The sequence below is a fragment of the Balaenoptera borealis genome (genome assembly GCF_965194805.1).
Source record: "Balaenoptera borealis genome assembly, chromosome: 10".
Lineage (NCBI taxonomy): Eukaryota > Metazoa > Chordata > Mammalia > Artiodactyla > Balaenopteridae > Balaenoptera > Balaenoptera borealis.
This window is the reverse complement of record NC_138874.1, coordinates 73,771,753-73,798,247: the sequence shown is the minus strand read 5'-3', so window position 1 is coordinate 73,798,247 and position 26,495 is coordinate 73,771,753. Positions and strand designations below refer to the sequence as shown.

The 26,495-nt window shown below is 37.4% G+C and overlaps 1 protein-coding gene across 2 annotated transcripts; it reads left to right on the top strand.

Annotated features, from left to right (window-relative positions):
* The first annotated feature begins 19 nt into the window (after positions 1 to 19).
* TFAM (transcription factor A, mitochondrial) lies at positions 20 to 25,544 on the top strand. 2 transcript variants are annotated; one of them, XM_082339646.1, is made up of 7 exons: positions 20 to 265; positions 838 to 956; positions 2,230 to 2,300; positions 2,713 to 2,862; positions 6,306 to 6,401; positions 11,692 to 11,748; positions 25,397 to 25,544. In XM_082339646.1, the coding sequence occupies exons 1-7, from the start codon at positions 165 to 167 to the stop codon at positions 25,532 to 25,534; spliced, it is 732 nt and encodes a 243-aa protein (XP_082195772.1). In that variant the 5' UTR covers positions 20 to 164; the 3' UTR covers positions 25,535 to 25,544. The 2 variants fall into 2 exon arrangements, with proteins under 2 accessions (XP_082195772.1, XP_082195773.1); XM_082339647.1 differs by lacking the exon at positions 25,397 to 25,544 and adding an exon at positions 13,296 to 16,282.
* The last annotated feature ends 951 nt before the right edge of the window (positions 25,545 to 26,495 follow it).

The following is a 26,495-nucleotide window of genomic DNA, read 5'->3' as shown; positions in this document are numbered from 1 at the left end:
TAAACCGGATGTTAACCGACGTCCCATAGTGCCTTGCGAGTGGCGGGCCTGATAGCAAAATTAGGGGGTAGCTACGGGTTCAAGTCGTTTTTGTTGGGGTTGTTTTATTGTGCCCGGGCGCTGTACGAGATTGGGGCCTGGTCAGTGCTTCGTCTGCGGATGCAATGGCGCTTCTCCGGGGCGTGTGGGGCGTGCTGAGTGCTCTGGGAAAGTCAGGAGCGGACCTCTGCGCGGGATGTGGCAGTCGACTGCGCTCTCCTCTCAGGTAGGACTGCTCGCCTGCGCCTCCGGAGGCGGCAGGGCTCAGGACACCCTGGGGTTGGAATGTAGACGCTTTTCTGCGCTTTCTGCCCCTCCTAAAAGGTCAGGGCCGAGTTGGCTCTGTGATTCAGACCTCGACCTTGCCACGGGGATGGTGGCTTTGAGACCAGGCCTTACTGCATCAGTACCCCGTGCCTTGCTTCCGGCTACCTTTCCCCTCCTCCCCGCCCCTTTTTACTGTCTAACCTTGGAGCACCCCGTTCTGCTTTCCTTACGAAGTCGCTCCTAGAGTCTCCTGCCTTCATCTAGGCATTAAGGAGGCGGGGCCCAGGAGCTGGAGTGTACACGCTTTCGTCCACTGTCTGCCCTTCCTAGGAGGTAAGGGCTTTGAGACTTAAGTTTTGGAAGCTTTTGCTTCTGGATAGGACAGGATTTTAAATGTCATTATCTTTCTCGTCGAAGGTGTCATATATATAGCATTTTGATGACATCTTGTTTGGCATCTCTGTTCAGATCCTTACGAATATGGGCACTTAAATGCTTAACATTGGTTATTTTCTTTTTATTTGTATGTAGTTTTGCGAATGTACCAAGATGGTTTTCATCTAACTTCATTGGTTATCCAAAGAAGCCTATGACTTCATACGTTCGATTTTCTAAAGAACAGCTACCCATATTTAAAGCTCAGAACCCAGGTGAGGAGTTTGGGCTATATACTCTTCTTTGATGTAATAAAGAGGCCACTAAGCAGTTAAATTGGAAACTTGATTTTCACTACCAAAGCATCCAGTGAATGCAGTAACATAACCATTCTGTTTGATGTTCTGTAAAATAGGAGGTATAACATATTTTTTACCAAATAAAAATGCTTTAAATGTAATTGACATCTAGCGAAAGGTATTTTTAAAATAGCATGCAAAGTGGAAAGCACCCAGGGAAGAGGATGAAAAAGCTGAATTTTGGGCCTTTTTGCCATTGGCCCAGAGGACCATTGATGAATCATTTTAGCTTTTGCTTAGCTCCTGCTTCTGCCACTGGGAATTATTAATAAAGTTACAATGAAATAACTTATGTGGACATGTTATGTAAACTTTAAAGCTCTACACAAATTACTGTTAATTTCAGGAGCTTTTTCACTGAAAGTCAGTTCTTGAGTTCCTGAAAGATTTCCAGTTAGGAGGTTTGTTGACTCCCTAGAAAGGGTGTGGGTCTTTATTTAGGTTACAGTGTAAAGATAATGACTAAGTTAGTAATTGCTGACCTTTGCTTATGATTTCAAAAGCCTTTTCACATGCAGTACATCACAGGGCACTTGTGAAAATCAAATGAGCTGTTAATAGTCTTACATTATAAAGAACTGGTTTAAGAGACATGCTTCAGTACTCATATCTTTTAAAATGTAGGAGTTGAAACTAACAAGTGGTTTGTTAAATCATTTTTACCCTGTCATTCCAGTTAAGATGAGGAAGGCAATGGGGAATAATGAATTGGTTTTAGTATAATTTAGTTTGTTAGCAAATGGTATTTCTGTAATTGATATACAAGGTGGTGTTACATGAATCAAGACTATATTTTGTTGTTTAGTCAGGTTTAATGAACTTGATAATTCCTGAAAGACTTGAAAAAAATGTTTTGATTGAAATGTGAAGTAAAAAATTTGTAGACACTGATTACACAATGACTTAAACTAATAATCAATTTCTGAGGACCATTTTGGTGGTAAGTGATAATCCCTAATTATTAGATAACAGACTTTAACAATGTTAGAAAATATTAAATTATTTATCGTATTTAAGTTAGTTGGTTAGAGAAAAGCTAAATCATTGTATTAAGTTGTGTGTGGTATAGAGGTATCTGTAAAAATACTTAATTTTAGAGCTAATGGATTATGCTTTCCTGGAAGTCTTTAGAAATTGATCCTGAGACATAAAATTGTGACATCAATTTTTACTTTATTTCATTTCATAGATGCGAAAAATTCAGAACTAATTAAAAAAATCGCTGAGCTATGGAGGGAACTTCCTGATGCAGAGAAAAAGGTAAGCATATAAGTTTTCAACATTGCTGACCAGTTATTCTGTAGTTAAGAGTAATTGTCATGTCCTTTAAGGAACCAGATGACCCAGAGTTTTTTTTTTTAACATCCATTATCTACAAAGGAACTTCATACCTTCTGATCCACATAAATGATGAGAATATGGATGTATGGGAGTAGCGATGAAGGGTTGGCAGCAATTTGAAGTTGAAGGCTAATTACTGGACTCTCCCCTCGGTAATCATGTATATGAAAAATACGTGACTTATAAATGTGATCCGAGAGCACATTTTTCACTTGGTGATTCGGTCTGTCTTTACCTGAAGTCATGTAGTTGTCTTTCCCTGACAGGTGTGCTATGTTTAATTAGTCAACAACAGTTTATTGACTTCTTATATGAGTTTTCTTATTTATAGATATATGAAGATGCTTACAGGACAGACTGGCAGGCATACAAAGAAGAGATAAACAGAATTCAAGAACAACTAACTCCAAGCCAAATTGTATCTTTGGAAAAAGAAATCATGCAGAAACGTTTAAAAAAGAAAGCGTTAATAAAAAAGAGAGTGAGTATCATTGAAATATTCTTTTCCTTTGGCAAATAACTGAAATATATATATCTGTGAGTATAGGTGTTTTTGTCTTATTTGGATGATATGGTAGAATGTCATCAAGTGTACTCTAGTTAGGAAAAAATAGGATAGTTCCCTTCTGCCACTAGAACCACTTGCCTTTGAGTCTGTTTTGGAAACCCTTTTTGCTACTTCTGGATGCATCTGAATTTAAGATATATAGTTAGGACTGGCATGAAAGCTGTAGGAACAGAGTTATAAAACAGCCAAATCACGAATAGCAAGAATCTTGCTTCTGGGTCTTGTCTAGAATAATGTACTGATTTGAATTGTTCTATAGGTAATGGTGAATTTGATTCTGAATATTGCTTAATAGACTGAATTAATTAACAATGTTTAAAAAGTGCCTATTGTATCTTATCAAATAAGAAGTGCCTTTAGGATGAAATCCTGTTTTTCCTCATTAAAAACCCCACATGTTTCAAAATTAGTGGTTTCCAGCTTAAGGTATTAATCCATATAAATTCCATTGTTTGATAGTTAGACTACATCTTTCTGTAGTATTAGGTGTGAGGTGGAGAACTTGCTGGTCCAGTACATATACAATAGAAAAGGGTCATCAGAGTTAAAACTATTTCTCTGGAAAAGTAGATTCTAGCCTTTAATGTGAGGTGCTAGGATCTCTCCCTAACCCTAATGTCTTAAGCCCTCCTAGCACTCGGGTGAGGACTCACCCAATTTCATTTCAATGATAGTAATCTGAGACTGCTGATCCAATTAGTAAAAGGAAGCCAGAAAAGATACTAAGAGTGAGAAATAAGAGTCTCTGCATAGGGATGGTATTTGGAGGGTTGAGAACTAGGGTTTACTCTCCCTTTTTTGCTCTCCCTTTCTACTTAATGCACCCAAACCAGTACTTAGAGTGGGGAGGACCAGAAATGAGGATTGGGCAGATATAAGGGGTTTCCTAGTCAAATATTTCTTCTGTTCCTTTCTCTGTTCTCCTCATATTCCCATTACATGTGTGTTATACCTATTGTAGTTGTCCCATAATTGTTGGATATTCTGTTTTCTTTTCAGTCTTTGTTCTCTTTGCTTTTGGGTTTTCGAGGATTCTTTTTGTTTTTTTTGGCTGCGCCATGCAGCTTGTTCCCTGACCAGGGATCAAACCTGTGCCCCCTGAAGTGGAAGCTCGGAGTCCTAACCACTGGACTGCCAGGGAATTCCCTCTGTTAGTGTTTTTTATCTCTAGCACTTCTTTTTTTAAAAAAAAAGATTGTGCACTTATTTTATTTTATTTATTTATTTTTGGCTGCATTGGGTCTTCGTTGCTGTGCGCAGGCTTTCTCTAGTTGCGGCGAGTGGGGGCTACCTTCGTTGTGGTGCGCGGGCTTCTCACTGCGGTGGCTTCTCTTGTTGCGGAGCACAGGCTCTAGGTGCGCGGGCTTCAGTAGTTGTGGCACGTGGGCTCTAGAGCGCAGGCTCAGTAGTTGTGGCTCACGGGCTTAGTTGCTCCGCGGCATTTGGGATCTTCCCGGACCAGGGATCGAACCTGTGTCTCCTGCATTGGCAGGTGGATTCTTAACCACTGCGCCACCAGGGAAGTCCCTCTAGCACTTCTCTTTGGTTCTTATGAGTTCCATCTCTGCTTACAATGCCCATCTGTTCTTGCAAGCTGTCTAGAATCCTTAGCATATTAATCACAGTTGTTTTAAAATTCTGGTCTGATAATTACAGCATCCCTGCCATATCTAGTTCTGAGGATTGCTTTGTCTCTTCAAATTAGGTTTTTTGCCTTTTAGTATGCCTTGAAATTTTTTCTTGATAGCTGGACATGATGTGCTGGGTAAAAGGAAATGCTGTATATAGGCCTTAGTAATGTGGTAAGGCATGGGGACAAGGGAAGCATTCTACAGTCCTGTGATTACGTCTTGGTCTTTTAATGAGCCTATGCCTTGGCACTGTGAAGTTCACAAGTGTTTCTCAGTTTTTTCTCCCCTTTGTAGGTGGAACAGGATGGCTAGAATAAGCTGTAGTCAGGTATTTCCTTTCATTGAAGTCAGTTAGGCTCTGATAGTATACCAGCAGGTTAGGTTCTGATTAACTAGTTTCCCCTGAGGGCAGGCCTTGTTAAGAATAATAAAATGCTCAGGCATTTCAAAGTGTTTCCTTTTCTTCTCATCCTGCTGAAAGCAAGAGGGGATTTTTCTTGATATTTATTGTTGGAATCTGGTCAGGTTCCTGGGGCTAAACCTCACAATGTGAGGTCCTTCCTATGACTGGGTAACTCTCAGAGTTGTCCGCATGGAGCCTCCAGCAGTTTGTTAACTGCAGTTCAGTTTCCTCCCCGGCACTGGTTTCCATTCCTGAGTCTCTGCTCTGGTAAGCCTAGACTCCCTGTGTTCACTTGTCTGTGTCTGTCTCTTCAGTCTTGGGGGCAGCAGTTTGCCATGTGTCCTCTCTTCTGTGCATCCAAGAGGATTTGTTGATTTTCCAGTCTGTTCAGCTTTATACTTGTTAGGATGGAGTGGTGACTTCCAAACTTCTTACATGTGGAACCGGAAACCTGAAGTCTGAGTGTTTCTGTTCTTTCTCTCTGTTGGAATTTTTCTTTCCATTAGATTCCCAGTTCCAACTGGTTAGAGAGTAGGTGAGAAGTGTGGGAACCAGGAAGTTGGAGGTGAAGCACCTAGGAGAGAAATCCCTAGCAGTAGCTCTAGAAACAAAAGGGGAAATGCATAGTTAAGTTGTAAAATGCCTAGTTTCCTGACTGAGAGGTTCAGGGCCATGAAAGTGATCTCTACATGTACATCAGAGAAGCCCTACTTTTACTTATGAATGAAAGTTGGGTTTGTTATTGACTGTAACCAAATTGCCATTAAAAGCTCCATCATTTTACAAATTACTATCAAATTCAGCAACTAAATAAGTTAAGATGATGCACTTTCATTAGATAATGCATCCCCCTGACCCCTTTTGATACCTAGTAAAAATAATTGAAATTAACATATCTGTTGAGGGTTAAAGGTTGAGAGACATGCAGGGAAGGAAATGAAATGAGAGATTTTTAAACAGATACTCTAATGTTCTTGAGTTGTGGTGGAGACATGTAGTGCTTTGGCCAAGGAGATGGTAGTGTACAAAAAGATTTTGTACATATGTGCTCAGTTATTCAGTTCATGGAGACCATGAAAATAATATGTAAAGGAAATGTTTTTGTATGAAAAATAACTCACAAAATCTATTAGAATTTTCAAAACAGTACTATAAAAATTCTGACCCCAAGAGGGAACAATCACATACTTTATATAAGAATCATAATGTTCACTTTAAAGAACATTCTGTAATGCATAGTAGTGAATAAAGTTTTTCTGTAGGTGAAATTAAGTCTCATAGAGGTTAAAACTTTATCTCACTGTTCCATTTTTATTACTTAGGAGTTAACAATGCTTGGAAAACCGAAAAGACCTCGCTCAGCTTATAACATTTTTATAGCTGAACGCTTTCAGGAAGCTAAGGATGGTACATCACAGGTAAAACAGAACTGTTTATTTTTAAAATTTTTGTTTATTCTAAGTTTTAAAATACCTAGACAGGAAATTTTAGGGGTGCCACATGTCAAATGGTGAAGAAAAGTGGTAAATTACTATAAACAAATATTATATACAAATAAGGCCCTCTTTCTTGTATCTCTTTTAAAAATGAATCCTTTTTCTTACCACATACAATTAATTTGAATATGTAGTTGCCTATATATATATAGAGAGAGAGTCAACTTTTAAAGTTCAAAAAACATATAAAATTTTCAGCTTTGTAGGGTTGTTAAAGTTCTGGAGACTTCTTATCCAGCAGTTCTTAACTGTTTTACAGTCACTGGGAAAGTAGGGTTGAGGTGTAATATTTCGTACTGGGATTTGAGTGTAACCTATGGCTTCATGTTATATCCTTTAATAAAATTTTAGTTTTGCCCACAGGAATGTATTACACATGTGAATGTCATATGAATGTGCAGAAAAAAAAAAAAGCTTGTTGTTCCTGCTGTGGCTTAGTGTTTCGTTTATTTCCTTCTTAGAGGCTCCAAATTGACAATTCTATTTTTCCTTTTATAATAAGCCATGGTAAGAGAAGTTGTCTGTTCAGATTCCTAATTCTTGTCAATCTGAGATATAGGTTTTTTGCCACTCTGCTTCTTTGGGTTACTTAGATCATTTTACAAATCCTGTTGAACATATGATTAAATAATGTATATATTGATGTACTTTTTCCTGGCTATATACTTTTACTGATTTACTCCCCTTGGGATTTTAAATTTAGTTTCCATGGCCCTGCATTACTAAAAAAGCAAGCCTATTTATTTTTTTAGTTGGAATTTGCTCAGTCACTAACTTACCTTGGATTTATTGATAGTTTTCTTATTAGTATAAGAAGGTTATATGCTTGAGAATCCTGAATCAGTGGTTCTCAACTCTGACTGCATGTTGGAATCACTTCAGAAGCTTCATGGCTGGGCCTTATCCCTGGAAATTAAAATTAACTCAATTATTTATCATTTTTATTCATGTAAAAAATACACCCTCATAGTTTAAAGAATCAAAATAAGGCTTGTTATGAAAGATACTAGTTTTACCGTGTATTCCTTACTCCAGAGTTAATACATTCTGTTTTAGTCGATTCTTGTGGTATTTACCTCCATATTTCTAAATAATGTTCTGTATCGTTACTTCCTGATTTTTTTTTAAAATTCTAAGCATTACATATATTTTAGGCATTACCTCTCACTATTTGATGAACGTTTAACTCTTTCTTATTCCACTGTTCACATTTCCATCATCCTACCTCCCAATATAGTTATCATAATTTTGTTTAGATCAACATTGAGTACTTAACATTATTATGATAATGTAAACCATATTCATAGCTGAGGTGTTCCATTTGCTATGATTATTTTTCCTTTCTTGCAAAACTTTCACTGAAATTGATTATGTCTTGTTTTTGTATTTGCTTAGTTTTTTATGTACTATCCATAATTCCACCCAAATTCTTCAATATTCACTAGCTTGAGTACATTAGAGTACATTAGATGCATTAAATATTCTGTCAGTTCCATTAAATATTCTGTTTGTTCCAGTTTGGTTGTTGCCTTCTATGCTTAGTGCATAGCTGACATCCTGGATCTTCATCATCATCCTTGTGGTGCTTTTGCTTCTTCTGTTGTCTTTCTTGGTTTACTGATTCTATTACAGCATCTCCCCCAGTAAGAGTACATGGGAGATTAATTTTTTGAGTTCTTGCATGTCTAAAAATGTCTACATTTGTTTGATAGTTTGACTTGACATAGAATTCTAGGAAATCATGTTCTTTGAAAAATTTAAAAATATTGCTCCTTTCTCTGGTAGCTTTTTAAATTGCTTTTGAGAAGTGTAAAGCCGTTTTGATTGTTGGTCTTTTGACAGTGATCCGTTTTCTTTTTTCTCCCTTTCTCTTTTTTCTTTGTTCTGACTCTCTGGAACTCTTATTATTTGTTTATGCATCTTCTGAACTGGTCCTCTAGTTTTATTAGCTTTTCTGTATTGTTTTCTCTTGGCCTTTTTTGCTTTTCTTTCTGGGATATACATTTTCACTAAATCTCCGTTTTCAGCATGTTACCATTGCACCAACTGTACTGGGTATCCACAGAGTAACTATTTTACCCTTTTAAGAGGATGAATATCATAGAATCTGCCCATGATGGGGATTTAACCTCTGTTTTAAACAGACTTTCAGTCGATCCTCATGTTTTAGCCTGACCTTCACCTCTATTTTATACCTGTCTGGTGCTGCATTGTAAATCAATTTGCCTTTTACTTTTTTGGGTTTAGGTATCATTTCTCCACCTGCTTTTCAGCTTCCAAAATGCTGTGTTAGTACTGCCCTCTCCTGTTGTCTTTGTCCATGTGGTTTTTATGCCTTAAGAAATTTTAGTTTAATTTTAAAAAAATAAATAAACCACAGAAATTTATTGCTTACAGTTCTGGAGGTTAGGAAATACAAGATCAAGGCACCATCATGGTGAGAGCCCTTTTCTGGTTCATAGCTGGCACCTTCTCACTGTGTCCTCACATGGTGGAAGGGCTCATTTAATGGGGTTTTAGGAAGCAACAAAAGCAAATATCTTTCCATCCCTTTAATTTTTTTTCATGATTTATTTTTTTAGTTGAAAGATTATTCATGCAACTTCGTAAATTATTGTTTAATGCATTGAGTGTGAAACTTTATGGATTAAATATATTTTTTGAATTTATTTATTTTATTATTTATTTTTGGCTATGTTGGGTCTTCATTGCTGCACATGGGCTTTCTCTAGATGTGGTGAGTGGGGGTTACTCTTTGTTGCAGTGTGCTGGTTTCTCATTGCAGTGGCTTCTCTTGTTGTGAGCACGGGCTCTAGGCGCGTGGGCTTCAGTAGTTGTGGAGCACGGGCTTAGTTGCTCTGTGGCATTTGGGATCTTCCCGGAGCAGGGATCAAACCCGTGTCTCCTGCATTGGCAGGCGGATTCTTAACCACTGCGTCACCAGGGAAGTCCCTATGGATTAAATATAAGCAAAAAGATATGTTATGAAAGAATTGAGAGCATTAAAGCAATTAAAAAAAAATTAATTTATTTATTTTATTTATTTTTGGCTGTGTTGGGTCTTTGTTGCTGTGCGTGGGCTTTCTCTAGCTGCAGCGAGCGGGGGCTACTCTTCGTTGTGGTGCGTGGGCTTCTCATTGCGGTGGCTTCTCTTGTTGTGGAGCACGGGCTCTAGATGTGCGGGTTTCAGTAGTTGTGGCTTGTGGGCTCTAGAGCGCAGGCTCAGTAGTTGTGGCTCGTGAGCTTAGCTGCTCCGCAGCATGTGGGATCTTCCTGGACCAGGGCTCGAACCCGTGTCCCCTGCATTGGCAGGTGGATTCTTAACTACTGCGCCACCAGAGAAGCCCAAAGCAATTCTTTCCAAAGCTAAGAGAACAGTTATTTAGTAACTGTCCCTGAATATACTAACTGTGTTTATAAAAGGTAAGTTTAAAATATTCAAAACATAGGCTCGGATACCATCTGGTACCTCATTTTTTCTTAATAGGAAAATAAAATTCAGTCAAAGTTCTGGTCAGAATAGATAGTAAAGTTCATTGTTTTAACTCCACTTCTCCTTAAAATCACTGATGATATTCTCCTAGCTTTAAACAGCTACTTTTCAAACCATATCCCTCTTTCCCTCACATTCTCCTTCTCCTGTCCCTCTGTCTCTTCTCTGCCCCTTGTTCTCCACCCACCCATTTTTCCCTTCAGTCTTTGCTCTCTGGTAGCAACAGCACAAGCTGTGTGAAGTGTACTCACTCTCCTCTCTGCCTCTCCTCCCGCAATGGGATCCCTGCATCCCTTTAGTTTTATAGATGAAGAACCAAGCCTAAGGGAGGTAATATGACTTTTTCCAAGTCACATAGTTAAGTTCAGCTAAGTAGAATAAGAACTGGTGTTGTATTTTTCCTATGACTACACCTAAACATGTTGGCACAAATTTTAGAAGAAAACATTAAGCTACAGAGAGGAAATAAAACACTTAGTCTTTGAAGTTAGTCTATGACAGAATGTAGTTTATACTTGAATATTAATGTTTCTGAATCCAAAAAGATAAATATCTGCACGGGAAAAGGAACCATCAACAAAATGAAAAGTCATCCTATCAAATGGGAGAAGATATTTGCAAATGATTTAAAGAGTTCATACAACTCAGCAAAAAAAAAAAAAAAAAAAAATCTGATTAAAAAATAGGCAAATCATCTGAATAGACATTTTTCCAAAGAAAGACATAGAGATGGCTAACAAGTACCTGAAAAGGTGCTCAACATCACTAACAGGGAAATGTAAATCAGAACTACAATGAGATATCAGCTCATACCTGTTAGAATGGCTATTATCAAAAAAACCCAGGAAATAACAAGTGTTGGTAAGGATGTGGTAGAAAGAACCCTTGTGCTAAAACACTAACTCAAAAAGGTATATACACCCCCATGTTCACTGAAGTATTATTTACAGTAGCCAAGACATGGAAGCAATCTTAAGTGTCTATTGATGGATGAATGGATAAAGAAAATGTGTATATGCAGTGAAATATTATTCAGCCATCATAAATAAGGGAGTCTTGCCATCTGTGACAACATGAATGGTCCTTGAGAGTATTATGCTAAGTGAAAAAAAATCAGAGAAAGACAACGTATAATCTCATTTATATGTGGAATCTTAAAAAAAGAGCTCATAGACACATATAACAGATTGGTGTTTGCTAGAGTTGGTGGGTGGGGGTGGGGGTCAAAATGGGTGAAGGAGGTCAAAAGGTACAAACTTCCAGTTATAAATAAATAAGTCCTGGCAATGTACAATATGGTGACTGTAGTAAATACTGTACTGCACATTTGAAAGTTGCTAAGAGAGTAGATCCTAAAAGTTCTCATCACACACAAAAATTTGTAACCATGTAAGGTGATGGATGTTAACTAGACTTACTCTGATCATTCTGCAATATATACAAATACCTAATCATTATGTTGTACACCTGAAACGAATGTTATATGTCAATTATATCTCAGATTTTAAAAAGATACCTTTTTAAATACCTTCATACCATTAATTTTTGTACATTTTAACAGTTTAATAATTTTTACTTAGAAAAGATGTTAAGAATTGATGATCTTTGCTTGTGATTCTTGATATCTGAGTGTTTGTTATTGGAATGAATAATAAAAAAAATTTTTCTTTAATCGTTGAAATCCCTATATCTGGTACTTAAAGATATGTTGTTTTACAGGTAAAGCTGAAAGCTGTAAATGAAAGCTGGAAAAATCTCTCTAGTTCTCAAAAGCAAGTAAGTAGTATGCTTTTAGCCTCAAGTGTCTAGTTAGAATATCTATGAGAATATGTTAGAGCAAGGCTTGATTCATGTGATATACTTATATTACACGAAGTATTTTAAAATTATTTTCATATTCTTGGAACCAGTTTGGCTTTTCTCTTTTGGTAGTTTATTTTTAATTGGCTTCATTTTATTTTATTTTAAAAAATATTTATTTATTTATTTATTATTTTTGGCTGCGTTGCGGCACACGGGATCTTTCGTTGCGGCATGGGCTCTTCATTGCAGTGCACAGGCTTCTCTCTACTTGTGGCGTGCTGGCTTCTCTCTAGTTGTGGCACGTGGGCTTAGTTGCACCACGGCAGGCATGTGGGATCTTAGTTCCCCAACCACGGATTGAACCCACGTCCCCTGCATTGGAAGGCAGATTCTTTTATTTATTTATATATAAATAAATAAGTAAATACATACATACATACATACATACATAAATTTAGGCTGCATTGGGTCTTCGTTGCTGCTCGTGGGCTTTCTCTAGTTGCGGCGAGCAGGGACTACTCTTCATTGTGGTGCACAGGCTTCTCATTGTGGTGGCTTCTCTTGCTGCGGAGCACGGGCTCTAGGCACGTGGGCTTCAGTAGTGTGGCGCACAGGCTCAGTAGTTGCGGCTCGCGGGCTTTAGAGCACAGGCTCAGTAGTTGTGGCGCACGGGTTTAGTTGCTCCGTGGCATGCGGGATCTTCCCAGCCCAGGGCTCGAACCTGTGTCCCTTGCATTGGCAGGCGGATTCTTAACCACTGCGCCACCAGGGAAGCCCCTGGAAGGCAGATTCTTAACCACTGGACCACCAGGGAAGTCCCTGCTAGGTTTTTTTTGTTTTTTGTTTTTTTTAATTAATTAATTTATTTTTGGCTGTGTTCGGTCTTCGTTGCTGTGCAGGCTTTCTCTAGTTGCGGCGAGTGGGGGCTACTCTCTGTTGCGGTGCGTGGGTGTCTCATTGCAGTGGCTTCTCTTGTTGCAGAGCAGGGGCTCTAGGGCATGGGCTTCAGTAGTTGTGGCCCATGGGCTCAGTAGTTGTGGCTCGTGGGTTCTAGAGTGCAGGCTCAGTAGTTGTGGCACACGGGCTTAGTTGCTCCGCGGCATGTGGGATCTTCCCGGACCTGGGATGGAACCTGTGTCTCCTGCATTGGCAGGTGGATTCTTAACCACTGCGCCACCAGGGAAGCCCCCTGGTAGCTTTTGACTGCAAATAAAATTGGTATTTAAAACAGTGTCACTCATAACTTAGTGTCACTGTATCCAGTGATGGTCACACCCTGCCCCTGTTCCTTTTCCATACTCCAAGCCCTGAAATTGTAACAACTTCATTAATATTTAAAATCTTTATCTCTTAACCTTTCTTCATCTAATTTTTATCTCACAAAAACATTCGTTTCCAATCCCCCCTTATATATGTAGAATAGTAAGGTAATTTCTAGAGTATATATAGGAAAGCATTCCAGAAATTAATTGCAAAGATTCCTCTAAAGAAATCATTTTAACGATTACACTTTTTCTCAGGTATATATTCAACTTGCTAAAGATGATAAAGTTCGTTATTATAACGAAATGAAATCTTGGGAAGAACAGATGGTTGAAGTTGGACGAGATGATCTTGTACGACGTTCAGTGAAATACACAGCAAAATAGTGACCCTGAGAAGTCTTAAAATAGAAGATTGAATTATGTTCATAATGGATAGACACAAGAAACCAATTAGGTCTCAATACCCAAAGCTGTTTAAAATTAAAATGGATAAAAGTTGGTAAACATTTATATTTAATTTCTTTTCTTTAGCCCATTGACTTCTGCCAGCCAATTCAATACATTTTGTATTGGTGTCTTGCTTTGGAAAACCCAAACAGATAAGAGTTCATGCGGAATGTATTTTGTGTTTAGGAACCACTGAGCATCAAAATAATCCATGAAATGTAACCGTGAATCATTTTACCTTTGATAAAGGTAAATCAGACTGTGAAGTTTTTTTATACTCTATGACTATGGAAAGATTATTCTTGTTTCCTTATATTACGGAGGCAGGCGTTTCCTTTTCAGAAGTGTCTCAAAGTTTGTAGAAGCCATAATGTTCTGTGATATAATTGTTCGTTTTTAATAGAGCATCCAGAACTCATGTTGGCAAATTCCAAATCCTAGGTATAATTCATATTGTAGTCAGAGTTGATGGTTGTACATGCAAGAGATTTCTGGTGTCAGTTGCAACTTTTATAAAAGGGATAGAGAAATTTATATATCTTTTCCTCATTGTTTTTTTTCCTAAATTAAAAACTAAAAAATTATGTACCATATCTATGCATATTGTTTTATATTGCATAGAGTAAAAATTTAAGTGTTTCCTAATTATATGTTTTAAGGTGAGACATTCATTTTACAGCTTTCTGGGGGGTTTTTTTTGTTTGTTTTTTTAAAGTAGGAATTTGTATTCTGAATTATTTTTTCTCTTATGTGAGTATATTTATCCAGAAAGTAGAGAACTTATTTGGTATAAGTTTTAAAATGAGAGATCTAAAAAAACATAAGTCTCCTGTCTCTAGATTTGGAGCCTGTAATTTTTAAACATTTTGCGTAACATATAAAAGCCTTTGTACGGGACCCAGCTCTGGCCTGTTGGCGAAATCCAGCCCACTGCCTGCTTTTCATGGCCTTGTGAGGTAAGAATTGTGTTTACAATTTTAAATGGTTAAAAAAAAAGAATATTTCAAGGCACATGAAAATTAATATGAAATTCAGTGTCCATAAATAATGTTTTATTGGAACACAGCCATACTCATTCTTATTGTTTATGGCTGCTTTTGTGCAACAGTGACAGAGTTGACTAGTTGTTACAGAGATGGATAGCCTGCAAGGACTGACCCGTCCAGTGTGGAATGAGATGCTCTTAAATTATTTGCTATGGCTCAGTAATATAAACCTTAAGAATTTGCCAGTTAGCATATAAACCTTACCATCCTTTAGCATTTGTTTATCCTCTTAGGAGAGTCAAGCAAAGGTTTTCAAAATCCTCACCAGCATTTTGAGCAAAGTATTCAACTGTCATCATCAGTTCACAGGAATAAGATAACTCAAAATTTATATTTATATTATACAAAATATTATGCCAAAAAATTGTGTATTCTAGATCTCCAGAAACAAATGAAGATTTTTGTAGTTTGTGGATAGAAAATAAGTTAAAAGTCATGAAAAAATGACTTTTTACATACCGAATTTGGCAAAGGTAGGGACTGTAGAGAAAAATATAGCTTAAGAGAAGCCTGAGATTTAAATACATGAAGCTGAGTGTATTCAAACAACTTTCCCCTGTGGATAGGAATACAGGACAAAGTCTGCCATTAGGTAGATAGGCACCATGGGTCTGAGGCTAGAGTATTTTGGGGAGTAAGGGTTAGGGAAGAAAAGGACATGTGCTAATGTCTATCACAAGCTTTTCTCAATTAGGTTTCCAGGAGAGAATTAAGCCCTAATTCCCTATGGCATCTAGAATGGTACTGATTTTGTATCATCCTCAGGAGAATGGAGAAAATAATCACTCAAATAATTTACTGTGTTCTGTGCTTCAGATGAGCCTAGGGAGCAGATAGGAGTCAGTGTTTGTAATGAATATTATAGAATGGGTGAGGTAGAGAAATGAGTTACGTAAACACCTGCAGGACAAGTGTAGTATAAAACACATCTTTGCAATTACTTTCTGAGCTCTTTTAGCATTTAACTACCTATATCATTTTATACCAAACAAATTCAAATCTTATCTTCCCGAATATACTGGGAAGTTCAGTGTCTGGTAAGTTCTTAAATATTTACATCTTAATGTAGGGAAGAAAAGTATGAAACAGTGAAAGGAGCTAGAGCAAAACCATTTTATGATAATATCGTTTTATTGGTTTTTCTTTGTTTCTAAAAGAATGTCATCATTAATACTTTAAATATTAGGATAATCTGATTTCACACCTTTCTTAATAAACTTCAGTACATGTTGAAGACTGGCATGCCATATATCAAATGCCATCCAGTTTAACAATATACACAAATATTCTATTGTTATAAAGAATAAGAGCTTATATCAATAACCAGTGGCCAGTCATATAACACCTTACTTTTTAGACTTTTCTTAAATTGACCCAACAAAGTAATTGCTGCAAGAGCTAAAGAATAGTGCCAGGGAAAAGATGCTGAGGAAATGAAAGCAGTGTTTATGCTTTTCTGAGCAGTTGGTCATAAAGAGATGTTTATACTTTTGTTCATTAGAGTACCAGTATTAGATTTTTTTTTTTTAGATTTTTTGAAATAAATTGATGATGGGTATGTGTGTAATTATTTTACTTTCTGATGTTTAAGGGATATTAATGTGCAGATTCAGCCTACTGTAATCATGTAATTTTGCTGTTGCTTTTGGCTAACTCCTTTTTTGGAAATGCCACTTTCTTTTTTTAAATAGTTGGCTATGAATGTGCATATTTAAATTTCTGAATTAAAATGATATTACTACAAGTAGAGTTAAAGTAACTAGAAAACTTTATTGATTTTTCTGACATTTACTGTACCTAAAATTAATCACCACCATGTTGTGCTAAAGCAGCAGGAAGTTCTTATATAGTTAAGTAATAAATACCCATTATTTCTCTTAATTTTATCAATCTTTTTACTGTAAGAATTCTCTGAAGAATACTCTCTTACTTTCCTCTCCTCACAGCCACTCTCCCTCCTTCTTTTCAAAGCTCCAAGCTCTTACAGACAAATTTGAAAATGTTATAAGCACAGACTGTATGTTTTGAAATTTTAAAGCTGTAATACTTTTTTTTTTTTTAAATACTTTTTTTTAAATTGAACCTTTGGGAAGAATAAGAAATGAACATATTTATTACTTTGAACTTGTAAAACCTTCCAAACAGAAAGTAAAACTATACAAAGCTAGTATCATCAGTCTCTCACATTGTTCACAAATAAAGTACTTTTGGTAATTGATTAAATAATTGATTATATTTAATGGAAAATACATGAAACATGAAACTATTTTCTAGCACATTAAAAAATACTAAAAAAAAATTTTTTTTTTTACTGGCTAAGAAGCTACATACTTAAAACTGACCCTAAACAAGAATTTTAAATAAGCTAAACATTTAAAAATCACCCTAATGTCATTTAAATCATCGTTACATAATGGTGTCTGATTTACATGTGATGTGCAAGAAAATATTGAATTTACTTTTTTGCCTATATTAATTTAAGATTTATCCAATTTCATTTCTCCACCCCCACAAGTCATGTATAAGAGGAGAATAAGGAAGGCAGTATAGTTGACCTTTGAACAGTGCAGGAGTTAGGGATGTGGTCAAAAATCCATGTATAACTTATAGTTGGCCCTCTGTATACACGGTTCCTCTATATATGCAGTTCTGCAGAAATCTGTGGATTCAGCCAACTGTTGATTATGTAGTACTGTAGTATTTACTGTTGAAAAAAAATCTGCATATAAGTTAGACTCACACAGTTCAAACCCATTATGTTCAGGGTCAATTATACAGTTCTGACATAGTGACTTTTTACTATAGAGACTACCAACCATCAGCCTTCACATTAAAAAGTTGATTGGTTATACCCAACTCTAAGATTCTATTTAAATAATTTGTTTGATCTGGAGACAGGGTGGGATCAAGATGGAGTAGGAAAACCTTGAACTCACCTAGCCCAATCAACACATCAAAAATACAACTATGTATAGAGCAATTCTTCATGAAGGAGATCTGAAGACTAGCAGAACAGCTCTTATACAACCAAGGCTGTTGTACACAGAGTCTGATAGGGAGGAGAAGCATCCTAGCCAGGATCCACATCCCTAGCAGGTGATCCAGAAGATTGGGATGTTACAGGCTTGGGATCCTTTCTAAGAAGCAAGGAATTCACATCCCAGTCCTGGGGTCTGGCACTAGGAAGACAGCCCTCTTAGTTGGTATGAAGACCACTGGGGCTTACTGGAGGGCTGTAAGAAACTGAGACTCCACTCTGAAGAGCACACACATATTTGCTCCCAGTCCCAGCACAGACCAGCAGATTGAAAACTGGTGCTCTGGCCAGCCTGCCAGGACACCCCAGGGTACACTCCAGTCTGCACCAGGATCCCACTCCAGTCCCACCTGAACTGGCACCATTCCCCATTAAGGTGGAGACTGCCATTGCCAACACACATGTATGCACTGGGAAAAAAGGAGAGCCAGCTCAGAGGTGAAATTCCCACACCTTGGCCGCAACCTCACCTCTGACCAAGGCAAAGACTGCCACCACAATTGCACGTGTGCGAATGTACTAGCGAAAGAGCAAGCCAGCCTAGAGGTGGGGTTCTAACCCCTTGGGCCCTGACCCCACCTCTGACCAAGGTGGAGCCTGCCATTGCCATCACGCATGTGTGCGTGCACTGGAGAAGAAGCAAAGCCAGCTCAGAAGTGCTGTTCCAACCCCTCAGCCCCAACACCACCCCTAAGCAAGGCAGAGACTGCCATCATGCCAGGAAGAAACTTGACTCCCTTAGGGCTCCTGCTCCAGCCCCTTGGACTTGGTCCCGCTTCCCAATAGGGTGACAACCACCACTGAGCCTGGGACAAGTCCCAGCTCACATCTGACTCCAGCTCTATTCCCTTGGACACTAGCCATACCTCCCATCAAAGCAGCTGCCATCAGCACACACCAGGAGAAGACACGGCCTGTGCTCACTTCAGATCTAGCTCCCACCAAAGCCACTGGGCTAACACAGACTGCATAAGGATGCTCCCACAGAAGGACATGCCTACAAGACCATAATAGGTAACAGTTTCACCTAATTTCATAGAGACAAATAGAGGAAGTCAAAATGAGAAGACGGAGGAATATATTTCAAATGAACGGGGGGGGGGGGAACCCCAGGGGGGGAAAAATGAAACATAATTTACCTGATAAAGAGTTCAAAGCAATAGTAAAACAAAAAACAACAATAAAACACACACACACACACACAAAACAGAAAACACAAAAAAAAACAACTTGGGAAAAGAATAGAGGAACACAGTGAGAAATTCAAAGAACTATGAAACATGAAAAAGAACCAGTCAGAGAACTGAAGAATAATTGAAACAAAAATACATTAGAAGGAATTAACAGGAGATTAAGTGATAAAAAATAATGCATAAGCAATCTGGAAGATAGAATACAGGAAATCAAATCAGAACAGCGAAAAGAAAAACTTAAAATTATTTATTTATTTTTTGGCTGTGTTGGGTTTTCGTTTCTGTGCGAGGGCTTTCTCTAGTTGCGGCAAGCGGGGGCCTCCATCGCAGTGCGTGGGCCTCTCACTATTGCGGCCTCTCTTATCGCGGAGCACAGGCTCCAGACGCGCAGGCTCAGTAGTTGTGGCTCATGGGCCTAGTTGCTCCACGGCATGTGGGATCTTCCCAGACCAGGGCTCGAACCCGTGTCCCCTGCATTGGCAGGCAGATTCTCAACCACTGTGCCACCAGGGAAGCCCAGAAAAACTTTTTAAAATGAAGATATTTCAAGAGACCTCTGGGACAACATCAAGAATACAAACATTCACATTATAGGGGTCACAGAAGGAGAAGAGAAAAGGGTTGAAAATATATTTGATGAAATTATGGCTGAAAACTTCCCAAACCTGAGGAAGGAAAAAATGTCCAGGTACAGGAATCACAGAGTCCCAAACAAGATGAATCCAAAGAGACCCACACCAAGACATCATAATTGAAATGACAAAAGTTAAAGAGAGAATCCTAAAGACAGTGAGAGTAAAACAAAGAGTCACATACAAGGGAACCCCCACAAGGCTATCAGCTGATTTTTCTGAAGAAACTTTGCAGGCCAGAAGGGAGTGGCATGATATATTTAAAGTGCTGAAAGGGAAAACCTACAACCTAGGATACTCTACCCAGCAAGACTGTCATTCAGAATTGAAGGAGAGAGAATTTCTCAGATAAGCAAAAACTAAAAGAGTTCATCAGTACTAAACTAAGTCTAAAAGAAATGTTAAAGGGTCTTCTCTAAATGGAAAAGAAAATGCTACAACAAGAATTTATAGGAAAGGATAAATCCCACTAGTAAAGGCAAAATACAGTAAAGATTGAGGATCAAGCTAGTATGAATAAACTAGTATGAAGATTAAAAAACAAAAATTGTAAAATCAACTGTAACTACAGTAAACATGAAGGGATAAACATGAAGATGTAAAATATGACATCCAAAACCAAATGTGGGGACTTCCCTGGCAGTTCAGTGGTTAAGACTCCATGCTTCCACTGCAGGGGGCGCAGGTTTGATCCCTAGTCAGGGAACTAAGATCCCACATGCTGCATGGTGCAGCCAAAAACAAAACAAAACAAAAAAACCGAAAACTAATTTGGGGGAGGGGTGTAAAATGTAGATCTTTTAGAATGTCTTTGAACTTAAATAACTATCAGTTTAAAAGCAAGTAGATATAGGACTTCCCCGGTGGTGCAGTGTATAAGAATCTGCCTGCCAATGCAGGGGACATGGGTTCAATCCCTGGTCTGGGAAGATCCCACATGCCGCAGAGCAACTAAGCCCATGTGCACAACTACTGAGCCTGTGCTCTAGAGCCCGAGAGCTGCAACTACTGAAGCCCACACACCTAGAGCCTGTGCTCCGCAACAAGAGAAGCCACTGCAAGGAGAAGCCTGTGCAACCTCAACGAAGAGTAGCCCCCACTCACTGCAACTAGAGAAAGCCTGCACACAGCAAAGAAAACCCAACAGCCAAAAATAAATAAATTAAATCTTAAAAAAAAATTCTTAAAAAAAAAAAGCAAGTAGATATAGTTCAACATATATGAATGAATCCCACGGTAACCACAAATCAAAAACCTACAATAGATACAAAAAAAACTGGAAACGAACACAAGCATATCCCTAAAGAAAATCATCAAACCACAGGGGAAGGAACTAGAAGAAGAAGAAAAGAACAAAGAAGAACTACAAAAACAACCAGAAAACAAGTAACAAAATGACAATAAGTACATACTTATCAATAATCACTTTATCTATCTATCTATCTATCATCTATCTATCTATCTATTTTGGCCGTGCCACGAGGCATGTGAGATCTGAGTTCCCTGAACAGCGATCGAACCAATGCCCCCTGCGGTGGAAGTGCAGAGTCCTAACTACAGGACCACCAGGGAATTCCCTCAATAATCACTTTAAATGTCAATGGACTAAAGCTCCAATCAAAAGACATAAGGTGGGGACTTCCCTGGTGGTCCAGTGGGTAAGACTCTGTGCTCCCAATGCAGGCAGCCCGGGTTCGATCCCTGGTCAGGGAACTAGATCCTGCATTCATGCTGCAACTAAGAAGTCCACATGCCACAACAAAGACCTGGTGCAGCCAACAACAACAAAAAAAAGACAGAGGGTGGCTGATTGGATTAAAAAAACAAGACCCATCTATATGCTGCTTACAAGAGACTTACTTTCAGAGCTAAAGATGCACACAGACTGAAAGTAAAGTTATGGAAAAAGATATTTCTTGCAAATGCAAATGACAAGAAAGCTGGGGTGGCAATACTCATATCAGACAAAGTAGACTTTAACACAAGGTCTATAACAAAAGACAAAGAAGGGCATTATATAATGATAAAGGGATCAATACAAGAAGAGCTGTGACACTCATTAACATACATGCACCTAATATAGGAGCACCTAAATATATAAAGCAAATGTTAACAGACATAAAGGGAGAAATTGACACTAATACAATAATAGTAGGAGACTTTAACACCCCACTTACATCAATGGACAGATCATCCAGACAGAGAATCAACGAGGAAACAGTATTCTTAAATGACACGTTAGATCAGTTGGACTTAAAACACAAGTTGCCCCAAAACAGCAGAATACACATTCTCCTCAAGGGCACATGGAGCGTTTTCCAGGATAGATCATATGCTAGAACACACACACACACAAAAGCCTCAACCAATTTAAGAAGGTAGAAATTATATAACCATTTTTTCCAACCATGACTATATAAAAGCAGAAATCAATTACAGTAAGAAAAATGGGAAAAACAAACACACGGAGACTAAACAATATGCTACTAAAAAAAACGGGTCAATAAAGAAACCAAAGAGGAAATCAGAAAATACCTGAAGACAAATGAAAATGAAAACGCAACTTTCCAAAACCTATGGGACTCATCAAAAGCAGTACTAAGAGGGAAGTTTACAGCAATAAAGCTCTACCTCAAGAAACATGAAAAATCTCAAACAACCCAACCTACCATTTAAAGGAATTAGAAAAAGAAGAACAAACAAAGCCCAAAGTCAGCATAAGGAAGGAAAAAATAAAGATCAGAGAGAAAATAAATAAAATGGAAAACAAAAATCAGTAGAAAAGATCAATGAAATTAAGAGTTGGTATTTTGAAAAGATAAACAAAATTGATAAACATTTCACCAGATTCATTATTAACAACAAAAGAGAGAGGGCCCAAATAAAATTAGAAATGAAAGAGGAGAATTTACAACTGATATCACAGAAATACAAACAATCATAAGAGAATACTACAAACAATTATATGCCAACAGAGTGGACAAATGGATAAATTCCTAGAAACATACAATATTCCAAGACTGAATCAGGAAGAAATAGAAAATCTGAACAGACCAATTACTAGTCTGAAATTGAATCAGTAATCAAAAAACTCCCAACAAGCAAAAGTCCAGAACTGGATGGCTTCACAGGGGAATTCTACCAAACAATTTTAAAAAGTAATACCTATCTTTCTCAAACTATTCCCACCCGCCCAAAAAGAACAAAAAACAAAAAACTGAAGAATAAACACTTCCAAACTCATTCTATGAGGCTAGCATTAATCTGATACCAAAACAGACAAAGATGCTACAGAAAAAGAAAATTACAGGCCAATATCCTTGATGAATATAGATGCAAAAATCCTCAACAAAATATTAGCAAACTGAATTTAACAATACATGAAAAGAATCATATATCATGATCAAGTGGGATTTATACCAGGGATGCAAAGATGATTCAACATCTACAAGTTGATCAATGTGATACACCATGTTAACAAAAGATAAAAATCATATGATCCTCTCAGTAGATCCAGAAAAAGTATTTGACAAAATCCAACATCCATTCATGATAAAACCTCTCAACAAAGCTGATATAGAGGGAACATACCTCAACATAATAATAAAGGCCATTTATGACAAACCTACAGCTAAACATACTCAATGATGAAAAGCTGAAAGCTTTTCCTTCTCTAATATTAAGAACAAGTCAAGGGTGCCCACTTTTGCCATTTCTATTTAACATAGTATTGGAAGTCCTAGCCACAACAATCAGATAAGAAAAAAAATAAAAGGCATCCAAACTGGAAGGGAAGAAGTAAAACTGTCTCTATTTACAGATGACATGATACTGTATATAGAAAACCCTGAAGTCTCCACCAAAAACTGTTAGAACTAATAAATGAATTCAGTAAAGTTGCAGGATACAAGATTAATATACAGAAATTTGTTGAATTTCTATACACTAATAATCAAATATCAGAAAGAGAAATCAAGAAAACAATCCTATTTACAATCACATCAAAAAGACTAAAATACCTAGGAATAAATTTAACCAAGGAGGTGAAAGACCTATACTCTGAAAACTATGAGATACTGATGAAGGAAATTGAAGACGATACAAATAAATGGAAAGATATTCCATGTTCATGGATTAGAAGAATTACTATTGTTAAAATATCCATACTACCCAAAGCAATCTACAGATTAAATCAAACCCATAACATTTTCCAAAGAACCTGAACAAATGACTCTAAATTTTGTATGGAACCACAAAAGACTCCAAATAGCCAAAGCCATCTTGAGAAAAAAAGAACAAAGCAAGAGGTATCACACACCCTGAATTCAGACTATACTACAAAGCTCCAGTAATCAAAACAGTATGGTACTGGCACAAAATCAGAAACATAGATCCATGGAACAGAATAGAAAACCCATAAATAAACCCAAACACATATTGTAAATTAAACTATGACAAAGGATGGAAGAATATACAATGGGTAAAATACAGTCTCTTCAATAAATTGTGCTGGAAAAATTGGAGAGCTACATGTAAAAGAATGAAATTTGAACACTTTCTCACACCATATACAAAACTAAACTCAAAATGGATTAAAGACTGGTGTAAGACTTGAAACCATAAAACTCCCAGAAGAAGACATAGGCAGTATGCTCTTCTACATAGGTCATAGCAATATTTTTTGGATCTGTCTCCTCAGGCAAGGGAAACAAAAGCAAAAATAAACAAATGGGACGTTATCAAACTTAAAAGCTTTTGCACAGCAAAGGAAACCATCAACAAAATGAGAGGGCAATCTACTGATAGGGAGGAGATATTTGCAAATGATATGTGTCATAAAGGGTTAACATCCAAAATATCACTATATACTCAGACAACTCCATATCAAAAAAAACAAACAACCTGATTAAAAGATGGGCAGAGAAACTGAATAGGTATTTTTCCAAAGACATACTGTTGAACAACAGACGCATGAAAAGATGCTCAAAATCACTAATCATCAGGGAAATGCAAATCAAAACCACAATGAGGTATTACCTCACACCTGTTAGAATGGCCATCATTCAAAAGACAAGAAATAATAAGTGTTGGTGAGGGTGTGGAGAAAAGGGAACCCTAATATATGGTTGGTGAGAATGTAAATTGGCACAGCTACTAAGGAAGATGGTGGAGGTTCCTTAAAAAACTAAAAATAGAACTACCACATGACCCAGCAATTCCATTCCTGGATATATATCCAAGAAAAGGAAAACACTATTTCGAAAAGATATAGGCACACCAATGTTCATTGCAGCATTATTGACAATAGCCAAGATACGGAAGCAACCTAAGGATCCATCAACAGAGGAATGGATAAAGAAGACATGGTATATATATACAATGTAATACTATTCAGCCATAGAAAGAATAAAATTTAGCCATTGCTTAGTTAAATAAGTCACAGAAAGACAAATATTGTATGTTTTCACTTATATGTGGAATCTGAAAAATAAAACAAACTAATGAATATTACAAAACAGAAACAGACTCACAGATACAGAGGAACAAACTAATGGTTACCAGAGGGGAGAGGGGTGGGAGGAGGGGCATGATAGGTGAAGGGGATTAAGAGGTAAAAACTACTAGGTACAAAATAAGTTACAAGGATGTAACTTACAGCACAGAAAATATAGCCAACATTTTATTGTTGGCTATATTTTCTGTGCTGTAAGTTACATCCTTATTGAATCACTATGTTGTACACCTGAAAGTAATATAATACTGCAAGTTAAGTATACAGAGGAAAGATTCATAATTTTAAGTCCTTTTTAGTAAATACAGGGGACTATCATTAGGTGTATGGTGGAAGTAACAGTAAATTCTGGCATCGTTTTTTTCAGGCAGGCATTTTAATTGTGTGTGTGTGTTGGGGCAGGGGTGGCAGGGTTGTCAGGAATTTCATCCTAGGGACACTGCCTTATGCTGCTAGAAGCCTTGCTAGAGTTTGGTTGTCTCTCTGCAGAGGCCTGGATGGAGTCATTACATACAGGAAGTTTTGCAGTTCATAGTAACCACAACAGTTCATCACCGGGAGACAAAGGGCCCATGCAACTACAACTCTTGCTGTTTCTGCCTGAATCGGATAACAGATTTGCAGTGACCAGTCACCAACAGACTTTGAAAGAAATGATGTGACTGGTCACTGATCATGGTGTGCATCCATTATTAATGTAGTGGTTTGTAGACTGAAGAGCTAGCAGGCAAGTTTGTAGTACTTTATGGGATTTCTCACAATTAATGTAAAGTAGGAACTGAAATTTGAATTGTGTTATTGGGGAGTGGTGTTTAACCAAACCATGTTGGATGAAATTCATGCATATCTGAGCCCTCCAAAGGGTTGCCTGTTGAGTACAGTGCTGCCACATTTTATGGGAATGTAAATTGTGCAAATTTAAAATAATATGAATAAATATTTGAAACTTGTATGTTATGTACAACGTTTAAAATAGTGCAGTTCTCTTAAAATTAAAAAAAATGGTTGGGAGTCACAGAATTTCAAAACTCTTGAACAGCAAATTGAGGGCAGTGTTTGTTATTACTATATGTAGTCGCCTTTAACACACAAAATTTAACTCTATCCTGTGTCAGTCTCCTATAAATGTTGTGAATATGCCTTGAAAGTTTTGTAAAGGATCTGCTGACTTGTACTGCTATTTTAATATTCAGTGTTGTTAAAATTCCAAATCTCTTTTTTAACCAACTAACCCAAATATTCATTAAGGAGTAGTGTTAATGCTTGTGCTGTAAGACATGCCTGAAAATTGATAACTCTGGAACAGAATTATGTTTTTAATAAAATTTGATTTTGATGCACTGTGCAGTTGGATGGTAGATAATAGTCTGGAATACTCAGAAAATATGAAGCAGAATTAAAACAAAATTTCTCTATCCTATTTGTAGATTTATGCTTTTTGAGAATGCCCTCTTTACACTTTTTTCCAATGGGAAAATTAGTACTTGATTATCTAGTGATTCTTAAGTGAATCTTGCCATGTCTACACTTACACATTCCTCACATCACTACTACGTGGGTTTTGTTGAATCCTGGATTTAAAAAGACA